The sequence below is a fragment of the Microcaecilia unicolor genome, chromosome 1, assembly GCF_901765095.1.
Source record: "Microcaecilia unicolor chromosome 1, aMicUni1.1, whole genome shotgun sequence".
Taxonomy (NCBI): Eukaryota; Metazoa; Chordata; class Amphibia; order Gymnophiona; family Siphonopidae; genus Microcaecilia; species Microcaecilia unicolor.
This window is the reverse complement of record NC_044031.1, coordinates 588334956-588361372: the sequence shown is the minus strand read 5'-3', so window position 1 is coordinate 588361372 and position 26417 is coordinate 588334956. Positions and strand designations below refer to the sequence as shown.

The 26417-nt window shown below is 43.0% G+C and overlaps 1 protein-coding gene across 2 annotated transcripts in view; it reads left to right on the top strand.

Moving 5' to 3' along the window:
* Window positions 1–26417, top strand: part of ASAP1 (ArfGAP with SH3 domain, ankyrin repeat and PH domain 1) — an 803986-nt gene that overhangs the window by 639904 nt on the left and 137665 nt on the right. For both annotated transcript variants that reach the window (XM_030219214.1, XM_030219206.1), the window contains exons 22-24: window positions 13934–14001; window positions 20051–20158; window positions 26124–26352. In XM_030219214.1, the coding sequence (XP_030075074.1) occupies window positions 13934–14001; window positions 20051–20158; window positions 26124–26352 (405 nt within the window). The remainder of the gene's footprint in view (window positions 1–13933; window positions 14002–20050; window positions 20159–26123; window positions 26353–26417) is intronic.

Sequence of the window (26417 nt, the reverse complement as noted above, 5' to 3'; positions counted from 1 at the left end):
AAACCCGCCCGCCTCCCCTTTGGAGTTGTGTCTTCCCTTGTATCTCTTTTGCTACATATGAGACTGGCCGGCTCGAGCCGGTTTCGGGCGGGAAGACGGCCGCGCATGCGCGCGGGCGCGCGAGGGCTAGCAAAGGACTTTGCTAGTGAAGATTCCGATTGGAGGGGCTGCCGTGGACGTCACCCATCAGTGAGAACAATCAGCCTGCTGTCCTCGGAGAATACCTTCTACAGGTATGTAGCATTCGCTTTATCTTCGTTCAAAGGCCACTTGGGCAATCATTAGCAATAAGAAAATAAGGAGGATTCAGGCATTAGCCAGCGCTGGAGGATACATTTAAGTCTCATCAGAACTGTTCTTTGAACAAAACCTGTGTATCCTTTTGGAGTAGGACTTTCCAGCACTAACACTAAGAAAAGTACAAGAGGTTTTGGTGCCCAATGTGTTTTCCAGAGACATGACATGTGCACACCCACCGATCTCCAAAACATTTGGATTTTTGTACAGTTCCAGAATAAATGCCCAATGGTGGCCGCCGCCTGCCCATACCGCTGACTTTGATCTGAGTCCGCAAAATGAGTCAAGTAAGTTCTATGAGGAGAGATCTATAATCTCATTACCGATTTATATTGTAACACCCAGTGTAGTATGTTTGTGGTCAGGGACCGCTGTATGCGCAGACTCCGCTTAAGCTGGTCCCCTGTTACTATTACATGAAGATCAGAGGTCCACTGTTGTGCTGGTTGTGCAAAATCAAAGTCTGGTAGTAGTTCTTGTAGTGTTTTATGATGACACCGGAGTGACACTTACAAGTGGGCTTCCAATCTGAAGGCCTCCAAAATAGATTTGTGAATCACTGAAGTTAAAGATTTAACAGGTAACATTGATATATAATAATGAAGTTATAAATATGGAAAAACATGAGAAGGTGATATATCATATTCAGTACATAAAGAATGAAAGGTGCGTAGTTTCCCATTCTCGGCAAGGCACTGAAAGATCCCTTATCCTTCCAGTGTCAGAATGCCACAGTTGACATTCTTGGCTTAAAAGACACATTTTCCTGTATAAGCAAGAACGGGGAAATTCTATAAGATAACCCCAGCATACCACATACTCAGCACCAAGTCTGCCGTGTTGACCAGTACAAAAGATATGCAGGATAAACATTACCCAGGTAGCTCGAATTCAAATGAAGCACTGTGCTCTGATGCAAGGGCTTTAATAAATGCAACTCCGCCTATGTAAAGGAAAAATGGGTCACCCCTCACAGCCAATCATTAATATTTATTTGTTACATTTACATCCCACATTTTCCCACCTATTTGCAGGCACAGTGTGGCTTACATAATACCGTAGGGGTACGCCAAGCCGGTAAAGAACAAATACAAAGTGGTAATACGATGGAATAAGATACATGTGTTACAGACACATTTAGGAATCGTAGAGAAGAGGAGTTGCTGTAAGTCCGATTACTAGCTTTAGATAGTTGTGTAGCAGGGTTCAGGCTTTTAGGTTATGTCAGTAAGGTATGCTTTTTTGAATAGGTAAGTTTTTAGTGATTTCCTGAAGTTTGGATGGTCGTATCTTGTTTTCACGGCTTTTGGTAATGCATTCCACAGTTGGGTGCTTATGTAAGAGAAGCTGCTTCCATAAGTTGATTTGTATTTGAGTCCTTTGCAGTTTGGGTAGTGAAGATTTAGGTATGTTCTTGTTGATTTGATTGTGTTTCTGGTTGGCAGGTCTATGAGCTCTGTCATATATCCTGGGGCTTCGCCGTAGATAATTTTGTGAACCATGGTGCAGATTTTGAAGGCGATATGTTCTTTGATTGGGAGCCAATGCAGTTTTTCTTGGAGGGGTTTGGCACTTTCATAGCGCGTTTTTTCAAATATTAGCCTGGCTGCCGTGTTTTGGGCGGTCTGTAGTTTCTTTATAAGTTGTTCTTTGCATCCTGCATAGATGCCATTACAGTAGTCAACGTGGCTTAGTACCATTGATTGTACCAGGTTGTGAAATGTTTCTTGCGGGAAGAATGGTTTCAGACGTTTGAGTTTCCACATTGAAAGGAACAGTTTCTTTGTTGTAGTTTTCACTTGGTTCTCTAGGGTGAGTTTTCAGTCGATTGTCACGCCGAGGATTTTCAGGCTGTCTGAGATAGGGAGGATATCATCTGGGTTGATTATATTTGTGGGTTTGTCACGTTGTATTGGGATGTGAGGATGAGACAGTGTGTTTTTTCCATATTGAGTTTTAATTGAAATGCATTTGCCCATGAGTCCATGATGTTCAAATTTAGATTTATTTCATTGGTTATTTCTGTCGAATCATGTGTGTAAGGAATGTATATTGTGACATCGTCGGCATAGATGAAAGGGTTGAGGCCTTGGTTGGCTAAGGATGTGGCTAGTGGCGTCATCATTAAGTTGAAGAGGATTGGTGATAATGGAGATCCTTGAGGTATTCTGCAGTCTGGTTTCCATGGTGAAGATATATCTGTGTTTGATTTCACTTGATAAGTTCTGGTGGTTAGGAAACCTTTGATCCAATTTATTATATTTTTGCTGATCCCGAAGTAATCGAGAAGTTCAATCAATTATATTGTGGTCCACCATGTCGAATTGGATTAGGAGTATGCTTTTTCCTGTTGCTATTTCCTGCTTGAATTTGGCTAGAAGAGTGATTAATACTGTTTCAGTGCTGTGGTGGGGGCGAAATCCTGATAAATAAATACTGCTGTCATGGAGCTGGGTATGACATTTGAGGCTGGCATAGAGGCTGGCAAAAAAAAAATGTACTTTTTTTTTTTTTTTAGAGTGGGGAGGGGGGGGTTGATGACCACTGGGGGAGTAAGGGAGGTCATCCCCGATTCCCTCTGGTGGTCATCTGATCAGTTTGGGCACCTTTTTGAGGTTTGGTCGCAAGAAAAATGGACCAAGTAAAGTCGGCCAAGTGCTCATCAGGGACGCCCTTCTTTTTTCCATTATCGGCCAAGGACGCCCATCTCTTAATCACACCCCAGTCCCACCTTCGCTACGGTGCTGACACGCCCCGTGAACTTTGGTCGTCCCCGCGATGGGAAGGAGTTGAGAACGCCCAAAATCGGCTTTCGATTATGCCGATTTGGGCGACCCTGAGAGAAGGGACGCCCATCTCCCGATTTGTGCCAGAAGATGGGCGCCCTTCTCTTTCAAAAATAAGCCTATTAATAATCCCAGATCACCCTTATCGCGGGGTAAGAAAACTCGTGTTATAGACAAATGAGCATTCTGACCTGCCCACAAATAAAAATTAAGAAAACATGTCAGTTGGCGGTTATGTTTTAACAGTAAAATCAAAGGTGACATCTGAAAAACATATATCCATTTTGGCAGTAATATTTAATTTTATTTTTTGTTACATTTGTACCCCGCGCTTTCCCACTCATGGCAGGCTCAATGCGGCGGGCAATGGAGGGTTAAGTGACTTGCCCAGAGTCACAAGGAGCTGCCTGTGCCGGGAATCGAACTCAGTTCCTCAGTTCCCCAGGACCAAAGTCCACCACCCTAACCACTAGGCCACTCCTCCACTGATCATATTGTACAGGGCAGTTCGGCTCATCAGTGATAGAGGAAACCCTCTCCAACTATTTAACATGATTTTTGTATGTCTCTGCAATAGATCTACATTACATTTATATAATTGTGTGAGATGTTGAGGTATATTAAAGCCTAGGTATTTAATCGGCCCATCCGCTCAGGTGAAAGGAAAGGGTCTCTCCAATGCCTGTCATTCCTCATTCTAGAAAGGCATCACTACAGATTTAGATACGTTTACAGCAAAACCTGAATAATAATGAAATTTTTCCACTAAATCTAGTAAGCGCTTCAGGGATGTTTGCGGCCTGTTTATGGTAAGTAAGAGGTCATCTGCAAAAGCCAGTGCATGAACCTCCTTCGGACCTATCCTGATCCCATATATATATGTCTCCTTTTGTAACGTTCTAAGGAAGGGCTCTAAATATAACAAAAACAAAAGTGGTGATAATGGGTATCCCTGACGGGTTCCTTGCTGAACTGGAAAGGAAGCTGTTCTTAGACCATTAACAAAAACTGAGGCCCTAGGCTCAGTATACAGCAAATATAGTGCTTAGGAAAATCAGTCTTCTACACCCATATATTGTAATACCTTGAACAGATATGAGCAGGTTACCTTATCAGAGGCCTTTTCTGCATCTAAAGCTATGAGCATTCCCAATTGGCGAGTGTACTGAGCATGAGGATTCCTATATAATAATTCTCACCTCCAACGTTCTGTGCTTGGGACCATGGCTCCCTGGAGGTGGTGGTCTGCTAGGCAGACACTCACTGACGTCAGGACAGCTGATTCCAAGGCAAGGGGAGGAGTATGTTTCCCTACTCCTCCCCCTACCTCGGAATCATCTGTCACCCCCCGCGCTACGGCCCCCTCGACCCCCCCCTCCCCCGGCCCACCGAAAACTGCCCCCCGCCGCCGTTGTGGACTACCTGTGCTGATGAGGGACCCAAACCCCCGACAGCCGAAGTGCTGTTGTGCCCTTTGCGTTGTTCATCTTCTCTGCAAGTTTCTCTGCGTGCGTCATGTTCCTATGAGCTGGAGGAGTTTTCACCAAGTTTTGACCCACAGGTCTTTGCTAGGTGTGACTGGTCTAGAGGTGGTTTCATGATGGCCACTGCCAGCAGATGTGTCTAGTTTACTTTTTTTCACAGTCAGCCCCCAAGACTTGGCCCACAGATCTCAGCTTGGTTCCACAAGCTACTACTACTACTTAGCTACTGCCAGTGGGGTTAGGTGGTCTGTTTTCCTCTCCCTTTCTTTCTTCTCTTCTGTCCTCCCATGTTCTCTGCAGGGGTTTCTGGGCTGATGCTGCTCAGCTTGGGTTGTAAAGGCAGCATATACTGCATTAAAGTATTGAAGAAGGAAAAATTCAACCTGCCGCTTCAAACTACAGTGATCCTGTGAGGCCTCCAGGTTGTCTCCTAACATGGCTTTGGAGACCTAAATGTGGAGGGATCCATGGGAATTTTGGAGAAGTTCCCAAGGCACCCAGCTCAGTACAGCAGGGAGGAAGTCAAAGTTTGGTTGCTAACAGTGCTCAGTGAGGGAGTCATGCAGTAGTGGTGTGGCCAGCTTCTTGTTTGTACCGCCAAAGTGGTGGAGTCAGCAGAATGTTGGTTAGTGTTTTTGTGCCGTTGGGAGGGACAGAGACCACGGGAGAGCTTGGAACTCATTTTCCCACTGGCAGAAATAGCGGCCACTTTGAGTTCTGGCCATGTGTTGCTGCTGAGGCAAAGCAGTCAGGAAGCCTGGTACACTGCAGGCTCTGGGGCCATTAGGATGCAGGGCCTCTGCATTGGCCACATCCCGGGCTCCTCCACTTGGCCATGTCAGCTGATTGTCAAAGAACAAGTGGTTTTTTGGAGAGTTGTCCTGAGGGCTCCCGTGGGTTTACCTCAGTGTGTTTATGGTCATTGAGGTTGGTTGAAGGGGTGGACTAGGTGAGGCTCACTAGCCCTAGGAAAGTGACATTCTAGGTGGCTTCTTGAAGGCCAAAATGCATTTGAAGTCATAGTTTAATGTAGACCCCCCCCCCCCCCCCCCCCAAAAAAAAAATGGAAAAGTAGAAGGTGAACAACCAGCTGGATAAAGTGTGTTAAGTTCATTGTGGGAAACAGGATAGCCAGTATAGGTATTGATATCTGACATCATTCATTCTGTGAGGGTTTGCACTGTGCTCTCTGTGGTTAAGCTTGCATGAAGAGTCAGTGTTCTGCCTTCCAGTCACATCTCCTCTCTGAGGATGGAGTACACTGTATGAACCTGCCTCAAAGAGGTTATTAGAAGGATCTACTATGCTGGATGGAAGTAAGTGATGTTAAGAGCTCCTTTAGGTGGATTTTCCATATTGCCTAGTCAAGATTATGCTTCTTATGAGCTTTGCATAGAGTGGCAGGGATGGCATCTCAAGTTTGTAATACGTTTTCACCCTCTTTGTGATTATTATGCTTTCATAGTGGGAGTTTGCCTCCTCAGAGGGGGATAATGCCTCAAGGAAGAGAATATTGAGAAAGGGAAGTGCTCAAATGGGCATGAAAGATTGTGCTCAATAGAGAGTTATATTTCTGGGTGGTCATAGGAACATTTCTATGTGTGGACCTCATGTTGTCATGATGATACTTCACATCAGATAAGTTCTGCGCTCAAAGAAAGAAAAGGAGGAGCTAGGGGGCTGAATATTCTGGGAGAAGCAAGACTGTCTGACTTCTGATCTCCTGCATATACTCCTGCTGGAAGCCTGGTTATTCTGTAGCCTCATTTCTGAAGGCAGTAGTCTGGTGTGGTGTTTCTCCTTTCTTTCCTCAGACTGAAAGGTTTTTTAGATTGGCTAGTAGCCCATCTTGTTTACATAGTAGAGCTATTTCATTCTACCTCCATCAGAATCGGGGATCTGATGCACTGGCATGATTTCCATGGGGCTTGTTGAAGCAGGGTATTTTGAGAATCTCCTGAGAGTGGTCTTGGGAGCGGTGTGCATGGATAGGTGTATGGATGTGATCCAGGTGTACTTCCATGAAGGCTCATGTTTGATTTTTGTATTGGTGTCCATGAACCAATTTTTGTTTTTTGCCTAAGATTGTAGTCACAATGTTAGAAATAATATTCTCATGGGAGGGACAAGATGGCCGCCGAGTGTGCTTGCTAGCAGCCACCATTTACTACTGCTCTCTGATTTCCTTACGATGCCGAAGCGAAGGGGCAAGTCCGCCTCCAGTGCTCCACAGCGATCGGCTCTTACTTCGCATGACATCCGCTCTTTTCTTCAGACGCCAGCAGTCCCATCTACTGCAGTGCTCGGAGTGCCGGGAGATAGCCCGCTGATACGCGCCGGTGCGAATGGAGGCACGGCGGCGTCTCCAGGGCTAGAGCTTACGCTCAGCCCCGACACAAGGGATCCACCCCCTCAGCCGTTGGGCTGTAGCACCCCGTCAGAGTCGACTTCGAATCAGTCCCCCGGAAGGGGAGAGACTGGTTTCAATCGGGAGGCAGACCATCCTCTGACCGGAGGGCAGGAAGCCTTGATGGCTACACCGAATATTACAACTAACTCGGTGGGGAATTCAGCAAACTTGAGCCCGGTAGGACCACCATTTTCTTCCTTTGATATACACAAGCCAGCAGAAGTTACTCTAGACTCTTTGTGGACTCTGATTGTAGATCTAGGGAAATCAATTACCCCACAAATAAATAGATTAAACCAGGAAATGTTAAAACAAGAGCAAAAAATAAACAACATGGACTTAAAAATTGTGAAACTGGAACAGACACAAGAACAAAAAGACTTGGATATGAAAAGGTTGCTTACCCAACAGGAGGTCATGATTAAAGATTTGACATCATTAAGAAGGAAAACTGAATTGCTTGAGAACAATATTAGGAGTAATAATTTACGTCTGATAAATTTTCCCAGACAAACTGTTATATCTCCTAGGGAAATGTTAAAAAAAATATATAATGGAAATTTTAGGTGTAGGGGAGGATTTAATTCCTCCTTTCTCCCAAGTGTATTATCTTCCAGTTAAAGGTGATCAAAAAATAACAGGCCAAGAACAACTATTAAATGTCACTGATTTATTGGAATCATCAGACAATGAGAATGTAATTCCATCAACATTAATAATTACAGTGGCATTGGCACCTGACAAACAGTGGTTAATGTCTATGTATTTTAAGAATAAAGATAAATCATTTCTTGGTCAGAAAATACAAATGTTTCCCGATATCTCCAGAGAGACACAAAAGCGTAGGAAATCTTTTCTTTTAATGAAACCAGCAGTAACACAACTGGGTGCAACATTTTACTTGCGATATCCTTGCAAGTGTGTGGTGAGATACCAGGCAAACAAGTATGTGTTTTTTGATCCAACACAGCTGACAATATTCCTTACCTCAAGGCAAAATAGAGGTATTTAAACATTCTGTCCCGTTAAATATGTGAAACACTGTGTAATGATGGCTGCTATCATTTAGTGCTCTATCTTTGAAAATTTATGTTTATAAATAATTCCATTTCTTTAAATCTTGTCTCATAAAGTGGACTTGAGCAAGAAATTTCAAATAAGTATCTGTTTGTCATATTTTCTTTGAAATGATTGAAATGTATTGCTTTTCAAACAAGTATTTTGCTTGATTATAAATGTATAAATTTCTATAAATAAATAAATAAATAAAAAATAATATTCTCATGTCCATTTAGTTTTGGGGTACTCGGATACTTTAAGATGGCAGTTCCCTTACTATTATTAGTTGGGTCATTTATTGATTTGGTGCTACTTGGCGACCAGCATAGGGGTGGTACATTGCCAGTGTTCTGTGGTCTAGCGAATTAGTGTGGTCATGGGCTCTGTGTGGATTGGAAGAAGGATTATCAGGCCTTCTGTCTACTCTGTGTTAGTTCAAACAGCCTTGGCAAAGTAACATAGTAGATGATGGCAGATAAAGACCTGTAAGGTCCATCCATTCTACCCAACAAGATAATGTCATAGCATATGGTATGATGTGATACTACATATATATACTTGATCTTGATTTGTACTTCCCATTTTCATGGCATAGACTGTAGAAGTCTTCCCGTCACTGTCCTTGTTCTCCAACTTCTGAAGTTGTTATCAAAGCCCCATTCCAGCCCATCCAAATCTGTCCAGCTACGATCAGGGCAGAGACCATAGAAGCCTGCCTGGAACTGACTTATCTGTTCAGCTGTGATCAGGGCACAGACCATAGAAGTCTGCCCATTATTGGCTTTGCTTTCCAATTCCTGGTGTTGCCACCCAGTCACTGCTAAGCTTGTTTGGATCTATGCTTTCTATACAGGATTCCTTTGTGTTTGTCCCACACATTTTTGAATTCCATTATTGTTTTCATCTCCTCCATCTCCCGCGGGAGGGCATTCTAGATATCTACTGCCCGCTCCATGAAAAAGTACTTCAAGACATTATTCCTGAGTCGGCTCCCCCCCCCCCCCCCCCCCCCCCCCCCCCGCAACCTCAGTTCATGTCCTCTAGTTCTACCACCTTCCTATCTGTGCAAAAGGTTTGTTTGTAGATTAACACCTTTCAAATATTTGAATGTCTGTATCGTATCACCCCTGTCTCTCCTTTCCTCCAGGGTATATGCGTTCAGGTCATCAAGTCTCTTCTCATATGTCTTGTGATGCATACCCCATAACATATTTTATCACTTTTCTCTGAACCACTTCAAGTCTTTTTATATCCTTAGCAAGATACGGCCTCCAAAACTGAACACAATATGCGAAATGGGGCCTCGCCAACGACTTGTATAGGGTCATAAACACCTCTTTTCTTCTCTCTATGCAGCCTAGCATCCTTCTGGCCGGGGCCGCCACCTTGTCACATTGTTTCATCACCTTAAGATCCTCACCCCAAGGTCCCTTCTAAGCTGTGTTCATCAGTTTCTCTCCTATCTGGTACATCTCTTTTTGAATTTGTGCACCCCAAGTACATCACTCTTCACTTCTTGGTGTTAAATTTTAACAGCCAGACCTTAACTTTTAACTGCCAGACCTCTGACTATTCTTTTACTTTATGGAGATCTCGTCTCATGGTTTCTACTCCCTCCGGGTCATCCACTCTATTGGCTATCTTCTTGCCATCCGTAAAGGGCAAACTTTCCTTTCTAATCCTTCAGCAAAGTCTCTCACAAATGTATTAAACAGAGTCTGGCCCAGTTCCAGTTCCTGAGGCACTCCACAACTCACCTTCCTTTCCTCCAAGCAGATCCCATTTACCACCACCACCTGTCGGTCAACTAGTTTCCAATCCAGTTCATCACTTTGGGTCTTAAGTTCAGCTCTTGCAGCTTATTTATGAATATATCAAAGGCTTTGCTGAAATCCAAGTAGAGTACATCTAGCGCATATCCGATTCGTTTGGCAGGATTTTCCTTTGGTAAAGCCATGTTGCCTTGGATCCTGCAACCCGTTGGCTTCTAGAAAGTTAACTATGTTTTCCTTCAGCAGCGACTCCATTATTTTTCCTACCACCAACCTGAGGCTTACCGGCCTGTAGTTTCCCACTTCTTCCCTGTCCCCACTTTTGTGAAGAGGTTCCACATCTGCTCATCTCCTATCCCGCAAAACTTCTCCCATCTCTAAAGATCTATTAAATAAATCTTTAAGAGCAGGACTTTTCTAAACTCCCTCAGTATCCTGGGTTGTATCCCATGTGGCCCCATAGCTTTGTCCACTTTCAGATTTGCAAGCTGTTTATAAATGCTTTCTTCCATGAACGGTGCAATATCCATTCCATTCCCAGATATACTCTCGGCAGCCGACTGCAGTCCTTTCTCCAGGATTTTCTTCCATGAACACCAAACAGAAGTAGTTGTTTAGCACATTCGCTTTATCCTTATCAATCTCCACATAGCCATTCTCAGCACCTTTCAGTCTTAAAATTCCATTCCTAGCTTTTCTCTTTTCCCCAGTACATCTGAAAAAGATCTTGTCACCTCTCTTTACATCTTTAGCCATTTTTTTATCCACCTTCGCTTTCACTAGCCATATGTCCCTCTTCACTTCTTTGAGTTTAAACCAGTAATCTTTTCCATGATCCTCTTTTTTTCGTTCTTCTATATTTCTTAAATGAAGCCTCTCTTGCCCTTATTTTTTCGGCCACTTGATTGGGGAACCATACAGGCTTCCTGTTTTTCTTGTTGTTTACTTTCCTCGTATAAAGATCTGTTTCCATATTTATAGCAACTTTCAGCTTGGATCACTGCACTTCCACTTCTCCTATGCCTATGCTTGCTGTCTGCTCCTTCTTCAGGTATTCTTTCATTTTACCAAAATCGGCAACTCCGAATTTTTAGACATTTGTGCGTCTGTACTCCACTTTTGCTCTTATATTAAACCATATCGTGTGATGATCACTATTGCCTAGGTGGGCACCTACCCAGACGTTGGAAACACTTCCTCCATTTGTGAGCACTGGATCCAGCGTTGACCCTTTCCTCATGGGTTCCGTCACCATTTGTCTGAGCAAAGCACTTTGACAGCATCCATGATCTCTCTACGTCTTTCTAATTCTGCTGACGGGATGTTCCAATCCACATCAGGGAAGCTGAAATCTCTCAGCAATAGCGCCTCCCCTTTCATCCTTGTCCAGCTTCTCCATTTGTACCAGAGGTCTGTAAAAATAACACCCGTGTGGATACAGGTTTCATCTTCTCTTTCCAGAACGATCCATGTAGCTTCTTCTTTTCTCCAGGTTCCCTACATTTCAGCTGTTCTGATATTATTTTTCATATACAGTGCCAATCCTCCACCTCTTCAGCCCTTCCTATCCTTCCTAAAAAAGATTATAACCCGGTATGGTCACATCACATTCATGAGAATTATTGAACCATGTCTCTATAAAAGCAACAATATCCAAGTCTTCCTCAAATATCAGGGCTTGCAAACCTTGAACCTTTTTACTTAGACTACATGAATTTGTGCTCATTGCTTTCCATATGTTAAATGAGTTTAGATAGTTTTATATATTAACATTAGCTTCCCCACTGCCATCATGTTTCTCCTGGGGTGACCTTTTGAATTCCATTGTTTCCTTTTGTCACCCCCATTCTCTAGGTTTAATTTCTAGATATATACTATCTGAATTTCTTCCCATGGATCCTTTTTCCTGTCACAGAAAGATGTAGCCCATCATTACAGTACAGCCTGTTATTTTTCCATGTACGGCCCCATCCTCCTATGTAGAGCATGAATCTCTGGAGTAGCTGCTTTTGTCTCCTTTCCCTCCACCCCTTGCTTAGATATCACAAAGTAGATATTCAGGAGGAGGAGGGGATAGCCTTGGGAGAGTATGTAGGTCATCATTGTCTTCCACTCACTTGGGACATTAAAGCTTTGATACATCCCACTCATCAGGACTGGTCTAGCAGAGTAAGGAAGGTGAAATTTGCTCTTATCTCTTCATTTTCATTTCTTGAGTCCTGCTAGAGCAGTCCAGGACCCGCCCAAGAAGGCATGGTCCTTTTGAGTTTCTTCCAGCATTGATTTGAGCTTTCAGTTTTGTCCTCAGGGAAATATCTGAGGACTTTGTTTCTCTGTCCTGTGAGGGTTGGTTTCTGAGGTGTGTTCACAATATTTTTGTGCTCTTTTTTAGGTCTGCTTTTCTTGATAGTATACTAGTGAGATCCAGGGTTAGACTAATCTTTATGCTAGTGATGATGTCATTGAAAGTCAGTGTTTTTTTGCCTCCATCTGCTGGTTGGGGAGCAAAGTCCACTAGTCTGGACTGGTCTAGCCATACTCAAGGAAAGGAAATTAGTAGGTAAGAACCAATTTCCACCTCAAGTTCATAAAGTGTGTTGCATTTTCATATCTGGCAGAAACCACATTTTGGAGGTCATTTTAGAAAGCTTATGCAACATTTGCACATGTAGGGCCTGGTTTTATAATGGTAAGCTAATGTGAGAACTGCAGATTGACCCCTATTTTAAGCTTACTGGATAAAGGCAATGTAGGAGCCTATGCCTTTATAAAATAGGATCCCAGAACAGACTCTCACAAACAAGGATGCCCAAGTTTATACCTGTTCTGATGTTGGTGTAAATGCATACGTCCTCCATGTGTGTACCAATGTATTTTATAAAATAAGCACATACATCACAACTCCTCCTCTGCTCTACCCAAACTATGCTCCAGAGTAACACCTTTGTATAGATCACCTAAAGGTAGGTTCACGTTTTTTGTCTGTAAACCAGGCTTTATTCATGTGAAAAGTTTACTAAAGTTACCCGCTTAAATCATGGGTTTGTATGTGTAAAATTGCTACTTATATATGTATAACTGTACCATGCACAGCTTTTTGAAGGGAGTGTGTTCTAGGTGTGGTTTGGGCTGGCCTGAAAAGTATGCAGGCATTTCCCATTTTGGAATAACAATACTTGCTTGTTGGCATTTATATCAAATTTGGGCTTATATACCACTAAAATCCCCTAACTACTTATTTGGATTTAGGCTTTGGAAGATTGATTAAGCAGATAAATTTTGCTTACCTCTCTGGTGTTTAAAACCACCTTCAAAGCTGAAATTTATAGTTTTGGAGCTTACTTCCTTAACAGACTGCCCTTGGATGTCCAGTTTTGTGAAACCTAGAATTTAATGCATATAAGTGTCAGTATCTACACTCATAGGTTGCGAAATCAGGCACTTATATGTGTTAGTGCCACTCTTTATTTGAATGTGTTGGGGGGGTTGTTTGTTTTTTTAATAAATTGACTGTTTCAGCTGTATGTTCCTACCAGTAACGTGCATATCTCATAGCCTTATTAGGAATTTTACAAAATCCTACGTTTAGCCAGTCTTATATAAAATACTCTGCTAACTGTGAACATCCAGACCTGAATTTTCTTTCCTCTACCTAGAGGAGCAGAGGAGTAGTTTAATGGTTAGAGCAGCAGGTTGAAAACAAGGGAAACCCAGTTCACATCCCACTTCAGTTCCTTGTGACTTTGAGCAAATCACGTAGCCCTCTATTGTCTCAGGTTCCAACTTAGATTGTGAGCTCTAGGGACAGGGAAATATCTGCTTTTCCTAAATGTAATTCATCTTGATCTACAACTGAAAAAGTCATGAGCCAAATCCTAGTAAAACAAAATAAAATAGTCAACCTGTGTAAAATTGGGCTTCGGGTAATGGATTTACAAACTTGCACCATGTACCAGATGAAATTATTTAAAATTATAAGTTAGGTTGGACACTGCTAGTTTTTCATTCCTTGAAACTCTTGAGTTAAGAAACCCATAGTACCTCTTGTTCTTTCAGTAACTTAAACATTAATTGGGTTATATATCATAAGATTGTTTTAATTAATAGTCTATTATTTTCCAATAGTAAACCACAATGGAGAAACAGCGCTAGATATAGCAAAGAAAATGAAAACTATCCAGTGTGAAGAACTGGTAAGAAATTTGGGATTTTCAATATATGATGAATATAGTATTACATAAGTAATGCCACACTGGGAAAAGACCAAGGGTCCATCAAGCCCAGTATCCTGTCCACGACAGCGGCCAATCCAGGCCAAGGGCACCTGGCAAGTTTCCCAAATGTACAAACATTCTATACATGTTATTCCTGGAATTGTGGATTTTTCCCAAGTCCATTTAGTAGTGGTTTATGGACTTGTCCTTTAGGAAACCGTCTAACCCCTTTTTAAACTCTGCCAAGCTAACCGCCTTCGCCACATTCTCCGGCAACGAATTCCAGAGTTTAATTATGCGTTGGGTGAAGAAAACTTTTCTCCGATTTGTTTTAAATTTACTACACTATAGTTTCATCACATGCCCCTTAGTCCTAGTATTTTTGGAAAGCGTGAACAGACGCTTCACATCCACCTGTTCCACTCCACTCATTATTTTATATACCTCTATCATGTCTCCCCTCAGCCGTCTCTTCTCCAAGCTGAAAAGTCCTAGCCTCCTTAGTCTTTCTTCATAGGGAAGTCGTCCCATCCCCGCTATCATTTTAGTTGCCCTTCGCTGCACTAAAATAAGCTTCACAGTTACAATCCTAGTAAACTATCTAATAGGAAGGCATTAGCTGAATTAGACAAAGCACAGTAATATTCAATATTAATTTAAATATCTAATAATATTAGCTATAAAGTTTGTTGTCAAAACTCATTCCTAATGTTGGAAAAAATCTTATTGATTTCTTGATTTAAAAAAAAGACAATTGTTACCTAACAAACGTTCTACCCATCTACATTAATTATTCCATATTTTCATTCATTTGTTCATACCTCTAAGGGCTTTACAGACAAGGTACTTCCTAGAACTATTATTAGAATTATTTAGTTCCTATTGGTTTTCATTTTAACTGTTTTGGAAGCATAGAAGGCTGGCTTGCTGACGCTGAACTTCTAAGAACCAGGGCCAGCCCAAGGTGTCTGACGCCCTATGCAAACCTTTAACCATGCCCTGCCCCCCCCCCCTGGTGGCTCAAGGCCCTTTACCCTCATGTCCAGCATCTCCTCCTGGCTACTCTTCTATAGTTCAGGCTCTCCCCTTCTGTACACCCCCTCCCCCTAAGCTCCCAGCTGTCCAGCCTCTTCCCTTTCCTGCCACTCACTTTCCACTCCCTACCCCCACAATTGTACATGTTTTTCCTGGGGTGACTTTTTGAATTCCATTGCTTCTTTTTGTTACCCCCACTCTCTAGGTTAAATTTTTAGAAACATGCTGAGGGGCATAATTGAACGCGAACGCCTATCTCCATGGGCGTCTATGTCCAAAAACGGGTACGTGAAGAGGCGGGACAGACCGTATTTTCGAAAAAGTGGACGTTTTTCAGCTGGGCGTTTGTTTTTTTTAGCGATAATGGAAACTAAAAACGCCCAGCTCAAAAATGTCCTAATCCAAGCCATTTGGTCATGGGAGGGGCCAGGATTCATAGTACACTGGCCCCCCTGATATGCCAGGACACCAACTGGGCACCCTAGAGGTCAGTGCGGTGGACTTCAGAAAAAGCTCCCACATGCATAGCTCCCTTACCACGGGTGCTGAGCACCCAACCCCCCTCCCCCAAAACCCACTACCCACAAATGTGCAAACTACCATAGCTCTTAGGGGTGAAGGGGGCACCTACATATGGGTACAGTGGATTTTGGAGACCTCCCATTTACCAGCACAAGTGTTACAGGTAGGGGGGGGGATGGGCCTGGGTCCACCTGGCTGAAGTGCACTACGGTACCCACTAAAAGTGCACGCAGGCCTCTAGGACTTGTTGCTGCTATATAACATTGGCACACCAGTTGACACCTGAAGACTAATCTCTCCGAAAACGTCCTTTTTTGGAATAAGCACGCTTACTCACAGTTAACTGCAGATCAGAGGTTGTGCCCCACTGGCAACGAGTCTCCCTGATACTGAGATGAGCAGTAGGTCAGAGCTGGCAGAATGGTGTACAGTGCCCTCTTTCAGCCACATTTAAGGTAAGAACTAAGTTCTGTAACGTGGCTAACGTGAAAGGGATCTAAAACTGGCTTACAAAAATGGCCACTACCTCAAGGACTACCGGAAACAAAACAGGGCACACACTGACCCAGTAAGCAGGGGGAAAAGCACCATGGGAGTAGAGCCTACCAACTACCAACATCGTGAGCATTTGCCACAAGCTAGTGGAATCATGGAGCCCAATACCCTACATCCACCACAATGCATTGCTGATGTGACTCTGCAATGCGCATAACAGAAAAGGTGTCACGCTCACCCAAGAGCCACATCAGAACCAGGGAAAGGCTGACACAGGATAGAACACATTCTGCTGTCATGGAGGTGGGTACGGCATTTGAGGCTGGCATAGAGGCTGGAAAAAAAGTTTTTAAAGTGGGGTTTTTTTTGGTGGGAGGGGGTTAGTGACCACTGGAGGAGTCCGGGGAGGTCATCCCCGATTCCCTCCAGTGGTCAGTTGGGGCACTTTTTTGGTACTTGTTCGTGAAAAAAAAAGGGTCCACAAAAAGTGACCCAAAATCGCGGTAAAAACGCCTTTTTTTTTTATTAACAGCTAAAGACGCCCATCTCTCCTCGGCCGATAACCACGCCCCAGTTCTGCCTTCACCTTGCCTCCGACATGCCCCCGTCAACTTTACCCGTTTCCGCGACGGATTGCAGTTGGAAACACCCAAAATCGGCTTTCGATTATACTGATTTGGGCGCCCACGGGAGAAAGATGCCCATCTCCCAATTTGGGTCGCAATATAGGCGTTTTTCTCTTTCGATTATAAGCAGGACTATCTGAATTTCTCTCCGAGGATCCTTTTTTCTGTCACAGAAAGATGTAGTCCATCATTACAGTACAGCCTGTTATTTTTCCATGTACTGCTCTATGTAGGAAGTACCCTCATCTCCCCCACCACCAGATATCCAGCATCTCCCATCTTCTGTTTTTAACTGTACCACTTCTCCCGCTATTGCTGTTATCACTGCCACTTTCCAACAGGCCAGTTGTAAAAGGAAGAAAGAGTGGCCAGTGTGGGGCATTGAACAGACATTTAAGCTCAATGCCTGCCATATACCGCCCCCCTCTGAACTTCTGTTTAGAAGAGGCAGCACACAGCAGGCTTTTAAGCCAGGGAAGTAGCCAGCCCTCTATGTTTGGAGGGGCCCAGAGGTGGACTGAGGGGGCAACATATCCCACCCCCGGTGTGTTAAAAATAATACCTTTGCTGGCAGAGATGCCAAAGCTAGCATTGTAAACACTGCAGTAGGTAGTAAAATATCGGTGCACCTACTGGAAAACTAAACAAACCTAATTACTACATATTGATCCTACACAGACATTGAGTGCTAAAAGAATACACGATCTCTTTCACACACGCAGAACCTCACCAAGTCTAAGTAATCACAAACTAAAGATAGAAATATGTAGACAAAAATTAAATTGAATTCCCAAGAAGCTGGACATGCACACAGTGCAACAACTAGATAAAGAGAAGCAGTGATGCATGAGCAGGTGTAAATGTCAAAAATTGACATATTCTAATCACATTTCAAATTAAGAAACTGAAACAAAACAAAAAATGGAAAATAGGGTGCTACCTTTTTATTGAATTAACTTAATAGTATAGTATACTGTCCTTTCTTGAGGAAGGATATTTTGGCCTTTGAAAGCTAGTCAAAAAAGTTAGTCCAATAAAAAGGTTTCACTATTTTCCTGTTCTTTTGTCATTTTTTCAGTGTCCTCTGGTCTTCTTCATCTTTTCCACTATATCTGATGCCTAGTGATGCGACAGGATGCAGTGCTAGGGGCCAGTCTGCCAAGTAAGGCATTCCCTCTCTTATTTGGGAAGCATTGCCTTATTTGGCAAATTTACCCTAGTCGTGTGTCCCACTACATGAGGGCCATAGAAAAACAGTGGGTGACTAAAAACAAGTATATGACAGCTGGTTATGTATTTCATTGGGATTCTAAAGTAACATCACTACTGATCCAGCCTTGATTCTAGCCAACAAAGGGTTACCCTTTCCAGCACAGTTACTCAAAAATCTGGTTATGTGGAAATGCCATAAAAAACAATGTTTGCCTCATTATTTGGAGGGGGTGCGCAGCTTAATCTCAGCAGCTCCCTCCATGGATATACAATCCCACAGCTGCACACACACCCTAAAGGTAAACAGATGCTTCCATTAAAAAACAGAGATTTTTCTGCCCTTTGCCAGCAAGTGCCAACATTCATATGTGGAACCAGTTTAACTTTATCCCATTCAGGAATATGTCAGTCTAGAGATGGACTGAAGAGTCACTGTGATTACAATTGCACACCCCATTTATAGTCTAGACATGTTCCTATGAGCAGGACTTATTGGACTGCAAAGAGCGGTTAATGGAAACCAGGAAATCCAAAGCTCCTAATTGTACCTGGGGTTGTCTCACGTTACCTTGATTTCATAGACAGAATTATTGCAATCTGGGTTTAGAATCCACTAAACCCTACTTGGGGGTGGGTTTAGCACTGTGATTTTTCAGATTTTCCAGTAAGTCATAAAATCCAGGTGAGAAGGATATAAAATAAATCTATTAATGGGGATCCAACAAACTTGACTGATAGTGACAGAATTATACATGAGCCTCCAGTCATGGCCTGTAAACTTGTGACCCATATTGATCAATGCAGAGTTACCGTAATCACCTTTTTCCCAGCAATAACTGGCAGCCTTTACAGTTAACTATACAGTTCTCCTTATCAGCAAACTCCTTACTTATTTTGTAATTAGACTTAGTACGAGGCCTGAAGTAGATTTCTCTTGAGGTTGGATAACATAAGGAGTTAATGGTTGCTGTAGAATGGGCTTAGTTCCCAACTCCTACTACTACTGTCACGAGTTAGCACAATTCTCCTGCTTATGTCCAGGACCCGGGTGCCATTTTTTTTGCAAGATATTCCCCTCCCCTTGTCTGGAATGATAGATCAGGACTCAGGTGCTCTTTCATTTGCATGATCCCCTCCTTCTCCCCCAACTTGTCTGAAAAACCTAAAAGCAATGGCCGGGGTACAGCTAATTTTACCTTTTGTGCTTCCTGGATATTGCCCTGGATGCCTTCTTTGATATGCGGCACATTTTTCTTAGGTGGGTGTGTGTACACTTGGACCCCAGCTCATACCCCGGTAGATGCCGCTGTTGGGCCAGACCAAGTCCAGGGGCGGGATCTCAGTATCGGACAACTCGGGCCAGTATTTCAGTGAATCTGCTGCATCCTGATCCTGCTCCTCTCCACCGGGACCCACTTTGCCAGTGGCTTTCCAGGGGCTGGGGGCACCGTACTGCTGCCCTAGCACACAATTCCTGCTGTTCACAGCTTAACAGAAAGTCACACAGCGGCTCTTTGCGCACTTGCTCCTTGTATGCCTGCTCACTCTGGCTCGCCAGCAGCCACAGCACCTCCTGGCTGGCTTCAGTTGGAGCTTTCTGTTTTGCAAGGTTCCGCCTACGCGGGAACAGGAAATTGCATTAGACTAGGCAGGGCCTTGCAGAGAGAAAGCTCCAACGCCAGCCATAAGCAGCCTATTCTAATCGCTGTTGGTAATAGGAGAGAGGTAGAGAAGATCACCGGGAGGCGGGGGGGGAGGGGGAGCAGAAGAAGAAAATGAGAGAGAGCAGACGGGGGGAAAATTTGTCAATAGGCAGATAGCTTGTGTACATGGCTGGGGGGGGGGGGCTGAGCCAAGATTTGGGGGGGGGGGCTGGGCTCCTGAGGCCCCCAGTAGCTACTCCCCTACTTTAAGCACACGTGACTGCTTAAGGCCCCATACCAGTGCTGCCCTAGGCAGGTGCCTAGTCTGGCTAGTGGTAAGGCCGGCCCTGCTGAGAACCACATTTTCTTTACACATTTCACGTAGGCTACTTCAACAAGAAAGCTGTTTTCCTGCTTTTTTTAGCTTTGAAAACTCAGTTTATAAGAAAGGGCAGAAATATTCTAATAGTAACAGTTTTATTCTTGGTATTTTAGCTTACACAAGCCATGGCAGGAAAGTGGAACCCTCATGTCCATGTAGAATACGAATGGAATCTTCGACAGGAAGAGATCGATGAAAGTGATGATGATTTGGACGATAAGGTCAGTGTGACTTTAAGGTTTTACATCAAGAATATAACGCTATAAACTTATCAAATATTTTGTTTCATTGTAAAAGTAGAGCAGTAAAATTTAGATACTGGAATATATTGGTTTGTACACCTCATTGTTTGACTCAACTTTCAGTTGTCTGGCTTAGCAGAAGTGTTATTGAAATTGATTAGTTTACATTTTTTAAGGCATAGTATTTACATGCAGTTTTAGGAGTGCAGTCACACAATTTTATGACTATTACAGTTCATGTTCCACTCCCCCTTTAATTACAGACTGCTTTTAACAAGGGAGTCCCTCTGCTTGTCCTCAGAGAAAGTTAACTTTCTCACTTCTAATATGTGCTTCTGAAGACAGCAGGTTGATAATTAACAAATACCTCCACCTACCTTCCAGAGTTGTTTACACTCCAATCATAAATGGAACTGAGGGCAGCTGCAGAATTACTGCAAAATGGAAACTACAATGCATAAAAAAACCTGGAAGATTTTATGTATGACCCAGGAGCGTAACCAGACAGCAGATGTTGGGTGGGCCTAGTCAAGAAGTGGGTGGGCACCAAGTGTTCTCCTTCCCCCCCCCCCCCCCCCCCCAATGCGATGAGGCCAGTATCAGCAGCTTAGGAAGCTTAGACTGCTGAAGTGGAAAGCAGTGTTTTCAGCATCATCAGGGGGAGGTCTTCAGCTGGCGAAGCTTGGGATCCCCACTAGCTAGCACTAAATATGTGCTGCTGTTGGGTGGGCCTGAGTCCTAAGTGGATGGGCCCTGGCCCACCCAGGCCCACATGTGGCTATGCCACTGATGTGACCTACTTGTATAACTGGTGAATTGCTGTCTCCAGTAAACACCTGTTGCAAGTAAGCAGCTTCATTTTCCAAGTTGAACTACTGGCATTCCACAGAGATCCTCTCTAGGCAGGGGTTCAGATTGATCCAACATGTTATTTTAAGAACATTGCTTTTTCAGTCACTTGTTTTATCAGTTTTCACCCCTGATTGTAAAGCCAGTTACTTTTTGTTTTAATAAGCAGTATTGCTTCGAGTCTGGAAGTGAAGATGTGCTATTTTGCAAATAAAGCTAGAATCTAAACAAGAGTTGACACTCTAAAAGGAGTGAAGAAAATAAGGGGGGGAGAAAGAGAGAGAGAGATTGTGAAGTTTGAGTGTTTGCCAGCTAATTCAAGAGACGTGCATTTGAGATGCTACAGTACATTATGGGTAATGAGGTAGATGACAGTGAAATATGTCTGACCTCAAGATTTATAGAAATGATAATGTGGAATGGAGGAGTAGTCTGATGGTTTAGAGCAGAGCGCTGAGAACTGGGCTTGATTCCTACTGTTCCTCCTTGTGACCCTGGGCAAGTCACCTAACCCTCCATTGCCCAAGGCACAAAACTTAGATTGTGAGCCCACTAGAGACAGAGAAAAGTACCTGTGTATAATATGTAAACCACTTTGGTTGTACCATAGAGAAGTGTTATATCAAATACCTTACATTTACCACCCTTTAGTGTGATCAGAGATTTTGAAGGTGACATACTTAAAAGAGGTCATCAATTCAGGACACAAATCTTGAAACAGTACTTCACAAGCTTAGATTAACTATAAATCAGAGAAAATTGTAAATAGATTCCATTTATAACACTAGTGAAAAAGATTTTGTGAAAATTGTTTTGCGGACCGAAGCATGGGGTTCAGACGGATTAAATCTTATTCTGTTCTGAATTCACCCTGTGTTGTCACTGGCCCTTATGAGTCTTTTTTTCTTCTTTTATGTGAAAAACTAAACTTCATGTAGAAAACATTTCCTCTTCTTTTTGTCTCCAAAACAGTTTGATCAATATACAAATAAATGGTGATGTTACTTAACTTAATACTGTCGGCTGTGGAGGGTCACTTCAGACCGACATGAATCATGTTTCGTTGACAAGTGGCTGTTTCAAGGGTCAGGAGGGTTGATACTTGAAACAGCCGCTTGTCAGCGAAACATGATTCATTTCAGACCGAAGTGACCCTCCGCAGCTGACAGTATTAAGTTAAGCAACATCACCATTTATTTGCATATTGATCAAACTGTTTTGGAGACAAAAAGAAGAGGAAATGTTTTCTACATGAAGTTTAGTTTTTCACATAAAAGAAGAAAAAAAGACTCATAAGAGGCCCCTCATTATCTATGAACCACTGCTTAGATGGTAGTAAATGTAATAGGTACAGTAACTAAAGTTAACGTTTTGTCAACTTTACTTGTAAAGAAGTACAGGAAACATTTGTTACTTTTACTTCAAGCAAAGTAATTCCACCAATGTTTACTACTTTTACCTAGTTACATCTGATGCTTGCAGTTAAGACATAAATGATGATTCCTCAGTAAACTCATTGAAGCAGCAAAAACTGGAACAGGTTTTTGTTAATGCAAACAGCTGTGGATCATCTCATCTTAAATTTTGCTGTTCAGCAAATATAGCCTATGGAAACAGTGGTGTTGCCTGTGTTTGAACTGGTTGTTTGTCTCCAGCCAAACAGAACAGTGATGAGTTAGAAACAGAGATGAAGCTGAAGCTGCTTGCAGTTCTTGGTGAATAGATATATTTTATTTTTATTACATTTGTACCCTGTGTTTTTTCCACTTATGGCAGGCTCAATGCGGCTTACATGGGGCAATGGAGGGTTAAGTGACTTGCCCAGAGTCACAAAGAGCTGCTTGTGCCTGAAGTGGGAATTGAACTCAGTTCCTCAGGACCAAAGTCCACCACCCTAACCACTAGGCCACTCCTCCACTCCATATGCCTCTATCACAACAGACTCCTGGTCATCCCAGGGATGATAGGCTACTGGATTGGTAGAATCTTTAGAGAGGAAGTCTTCTTGTCTGACTGTAAAAAGAAGGAAGGGTTCACACACACATTTTACATTTCTTCATTAGTTCCGAAAAACATTCATACAGAGTTTGCCATCAGATGAAAAATTGATAGAACAATAATAGAAAATGATTCCAACTTTGTGAAAACCTTCCCTGTGTTTGGACATCATGGCAATGATAATGAAATTGATGATCCAAGTGTTGAATTAAACAGCACTACTTCTTATGCAGATGATAATAACAATGATGCTGAAGCATTCTTTGCTATAAGGAAATCAGATGTGTCAGGCTGAAATTCCCTTGATAAATACCGGCATATCCAGTCAGAAGACATAAGTAGTATTGCAGCCTGCTCTAATTTGAAGGAACTTTTTATCAGACTGAACACTTCACTTCTTGCCGATGCAAATTTTAATGCCTTTATAATTGCGCTGGTTTGATAATGACTGACGGGCGCATATGCATGAGTGATAATCATTTTCAAAAGTTAGTTTTACTAAAAGCAAAGTGGATGCAGTTGTAAAGTAGTAAAGAAGTTGGGATAAAAACCTTAACAATGGTTGCATTCGTTGTTGCAGTACTTTTACTTTTACTCAAAAAGCATTACATTAGGCAATAACTTTACTTTCACTTAAGTACATTTTTTTATGCATGCTTAACACACACAAACCAACATTGCATGCATTAATTTGGAGTTTCTGTGCATGTTCTTTATGAGTGTAAAATTATTTTCTAAAGATTAATGAGAAATTTTATTTGGGAGCCAGCTCTTTCGGTCAGGTGTCAGCACTGCATTTTGGGATCCTTTTATAAATATGCGAAAGGACCTACACACATCCAGCATGTGCCAAATCATCATTACTGCCTGGCTACTTCGTGCCCAGGGCGGTAATTCTGAATTTTGTGTGCCAAAAACATGCGGTAGAAAATATTTTTTATTTTCTACTGCGTGGCACTTACCCAGCGGTAAATGGAAGTGGACACTCGCTGCATGCCTACCGTCCAGGTAGTGCTTGAGACCTTACCGCTAAGTCAGTGGATGATGGTAAGGTCTCAGGCTGAAAATGGACGCACACTGATTTTTATTTTGCTGCACATCCATTTTCCAGTCTCTTAAAAAAAGGTGCTTTTTCAAGGATGCCTCAAAAAGTGGCCCAGCACGTGCCCAAAAGACGTGCTTGCACTGCCGCAGGCCACTTTTTGCCGTGGCTTAGTAAAAAGGCCTCTTAGAGGGGCATAATCGAAAGGGGCGCCCAAGTTTTCCTGAGGACGTCCTCGCAGGACATCCCGCCGAAGGGGCGGGGAAACCCGTATTATCGAAACAAGATGGGTGTCCATCTTTCGTTTCGATAATACAGTTGGGGATGCCCAAATCACAAAATTTAGGTCATCCTTAGATCTCGGTCGTCCCCGATTTTCGGTGATAATGGAAACCAAGGACACCCATCTCAGAAACGACCAAATCCAAGCCCTTTGGTCATGGGAGGAGCCAGCATTCATAGTGCACTGGTCCCCCTGACATGCCAAGACACCATCCGGGCACCCTAGGGGGCACTGCAGTGGACTTCAGAAATTGCTCCCAGGTGCATAGCTCCCTTACCTTGTGTGCTGAGCCCCCCCAACCCCCCCCCCCCCCAAAACCCACTCCCCACAACTGTACACCACTACCATAGCCCTTATGGGTGAAGGGAGGCACCTACATGTGGGTAGAGTGGGTTTTGAAGGGCTCACATTTACCACCACAAGTGTAACAGGTAGGGAGGGGAATGGGCCCGGGTCCGCCTGCCTGAAGTGCACTGCACCCACTAAAACTGCTCCAGGGACCTGCATACTGCTGTCATGGAGCTGGGTATGATATTTGAGGCTGGCAAAAATATTTTACAAATCTTTTTTTGAGGGTGGGAGGCGGTTAGTGACCACTGGAGGAGTAAGGGGAGGTCATCTGGTCATTTAGGGCACATTTTTGTGGCTTGGTCGTAAGAAAAACAGGACCAGGTAAAGTCGGCCAAGTGTTTGTCAGGGACGCCCTTCTTTTTTCCATTATCGGCCGAGAACACCCATGTGTTATGCACGCCCCAGTCCCGCCTTCTCTACGCCTCCGACATGCCCCCGTGAACTTTGGTCATCCCCGCGACGGAAAGCAGTTGAGGACGCCCAAAATCGGCTTTCAATTATGACGATTTGGGTGACCCTGTGAGAAGGACGTCCATCTTCCGATTTGTGTCGAAAGATGGGCGCCCTTGTCTTTCGAAAATAAGCCTGTTAGTCACCTAATACAATTCCCATGTATTCCAATTATAACAAAATAGGTGCAAAACTCTTCAGCTGATGAATTTATATTTTTTGTGTGCTCATAGATTTTCTTAAGGACCAGCACAGACCGACTTGGTCTTATATTGTCCACAGGCTACTAATTATTGCACGTGTTTTCCTTTATGTATGCCATAACGTGCAACCTTATAAATAAACTAACTCTGTCTGTGCTCGTCCTTAACATTTTTCCCATTGGTTTGTGATGCTTTTACCAGCACTGCATTTTGTAGCATAGGAAACTCAAGTTTTAAGGGGCAAAATGGGGTTGAGTATATAGTGGAGGCAATTCCAGGAAAGGTGGTAGAGAAGATGGTGATTAGTACTGTGGCAACCTTGGCCAGTTTAAGGATTGGTACTCACTGTTGTTCAAAGCACTAGATCAAAGTACTTAAGCAAAAGTAAAAATAAATGCATGTTTTAATACTTAAGTAAAATGAACCAAAACAGTCTGAAAATTGAGCAAAAATCCAAAAATGATCCAAAAAAGAAACACACTTTTTTTCATGCACACCCTTAACTTAATGTACATATGTTGATAATTGAGCTATGAAAAACCTTTCAGCATCCCTGAAAATTAAGTAAGCCAAGAAGGTTAGGAAATGAAATGATACCAATATTATTATTATTATTTGGGGGTATATTTACCATGGTGCGTTAGCGTTTGTAATGCACCTGTGAATTTAAGGCCTATACATTTCTATGGGCGCGTTAAAAATGCTAAAACTCCCATAGCACCGCTTAGTAAACATAGGCGTAAATATGTTATTTTTTCTTCTCCATAGCCTAGTCCCATAAAGAAAGAACGTTCTCCAAGACCTCAGAGTTTCTGTCATACTTCTAGTCTTTCTCCTCAAGACAAACTGTCACTGCCTGGATTTAGCACACCAAGGGACAAGCAAAGACTTTCATATGGAGCATTTTCCAACCAGATTTTTATCTCTACAAGTACAGATTCACCTACATCTCCAACAACAGATGCTCCTCCTCTTCCTCCTAGAACAGCTGGCAAAGGTAAGTCTTTCTGGAAGTTCTTCATTGTCTATAAATACTAAGGGGTCCTTTTACTAAGCTGCGCT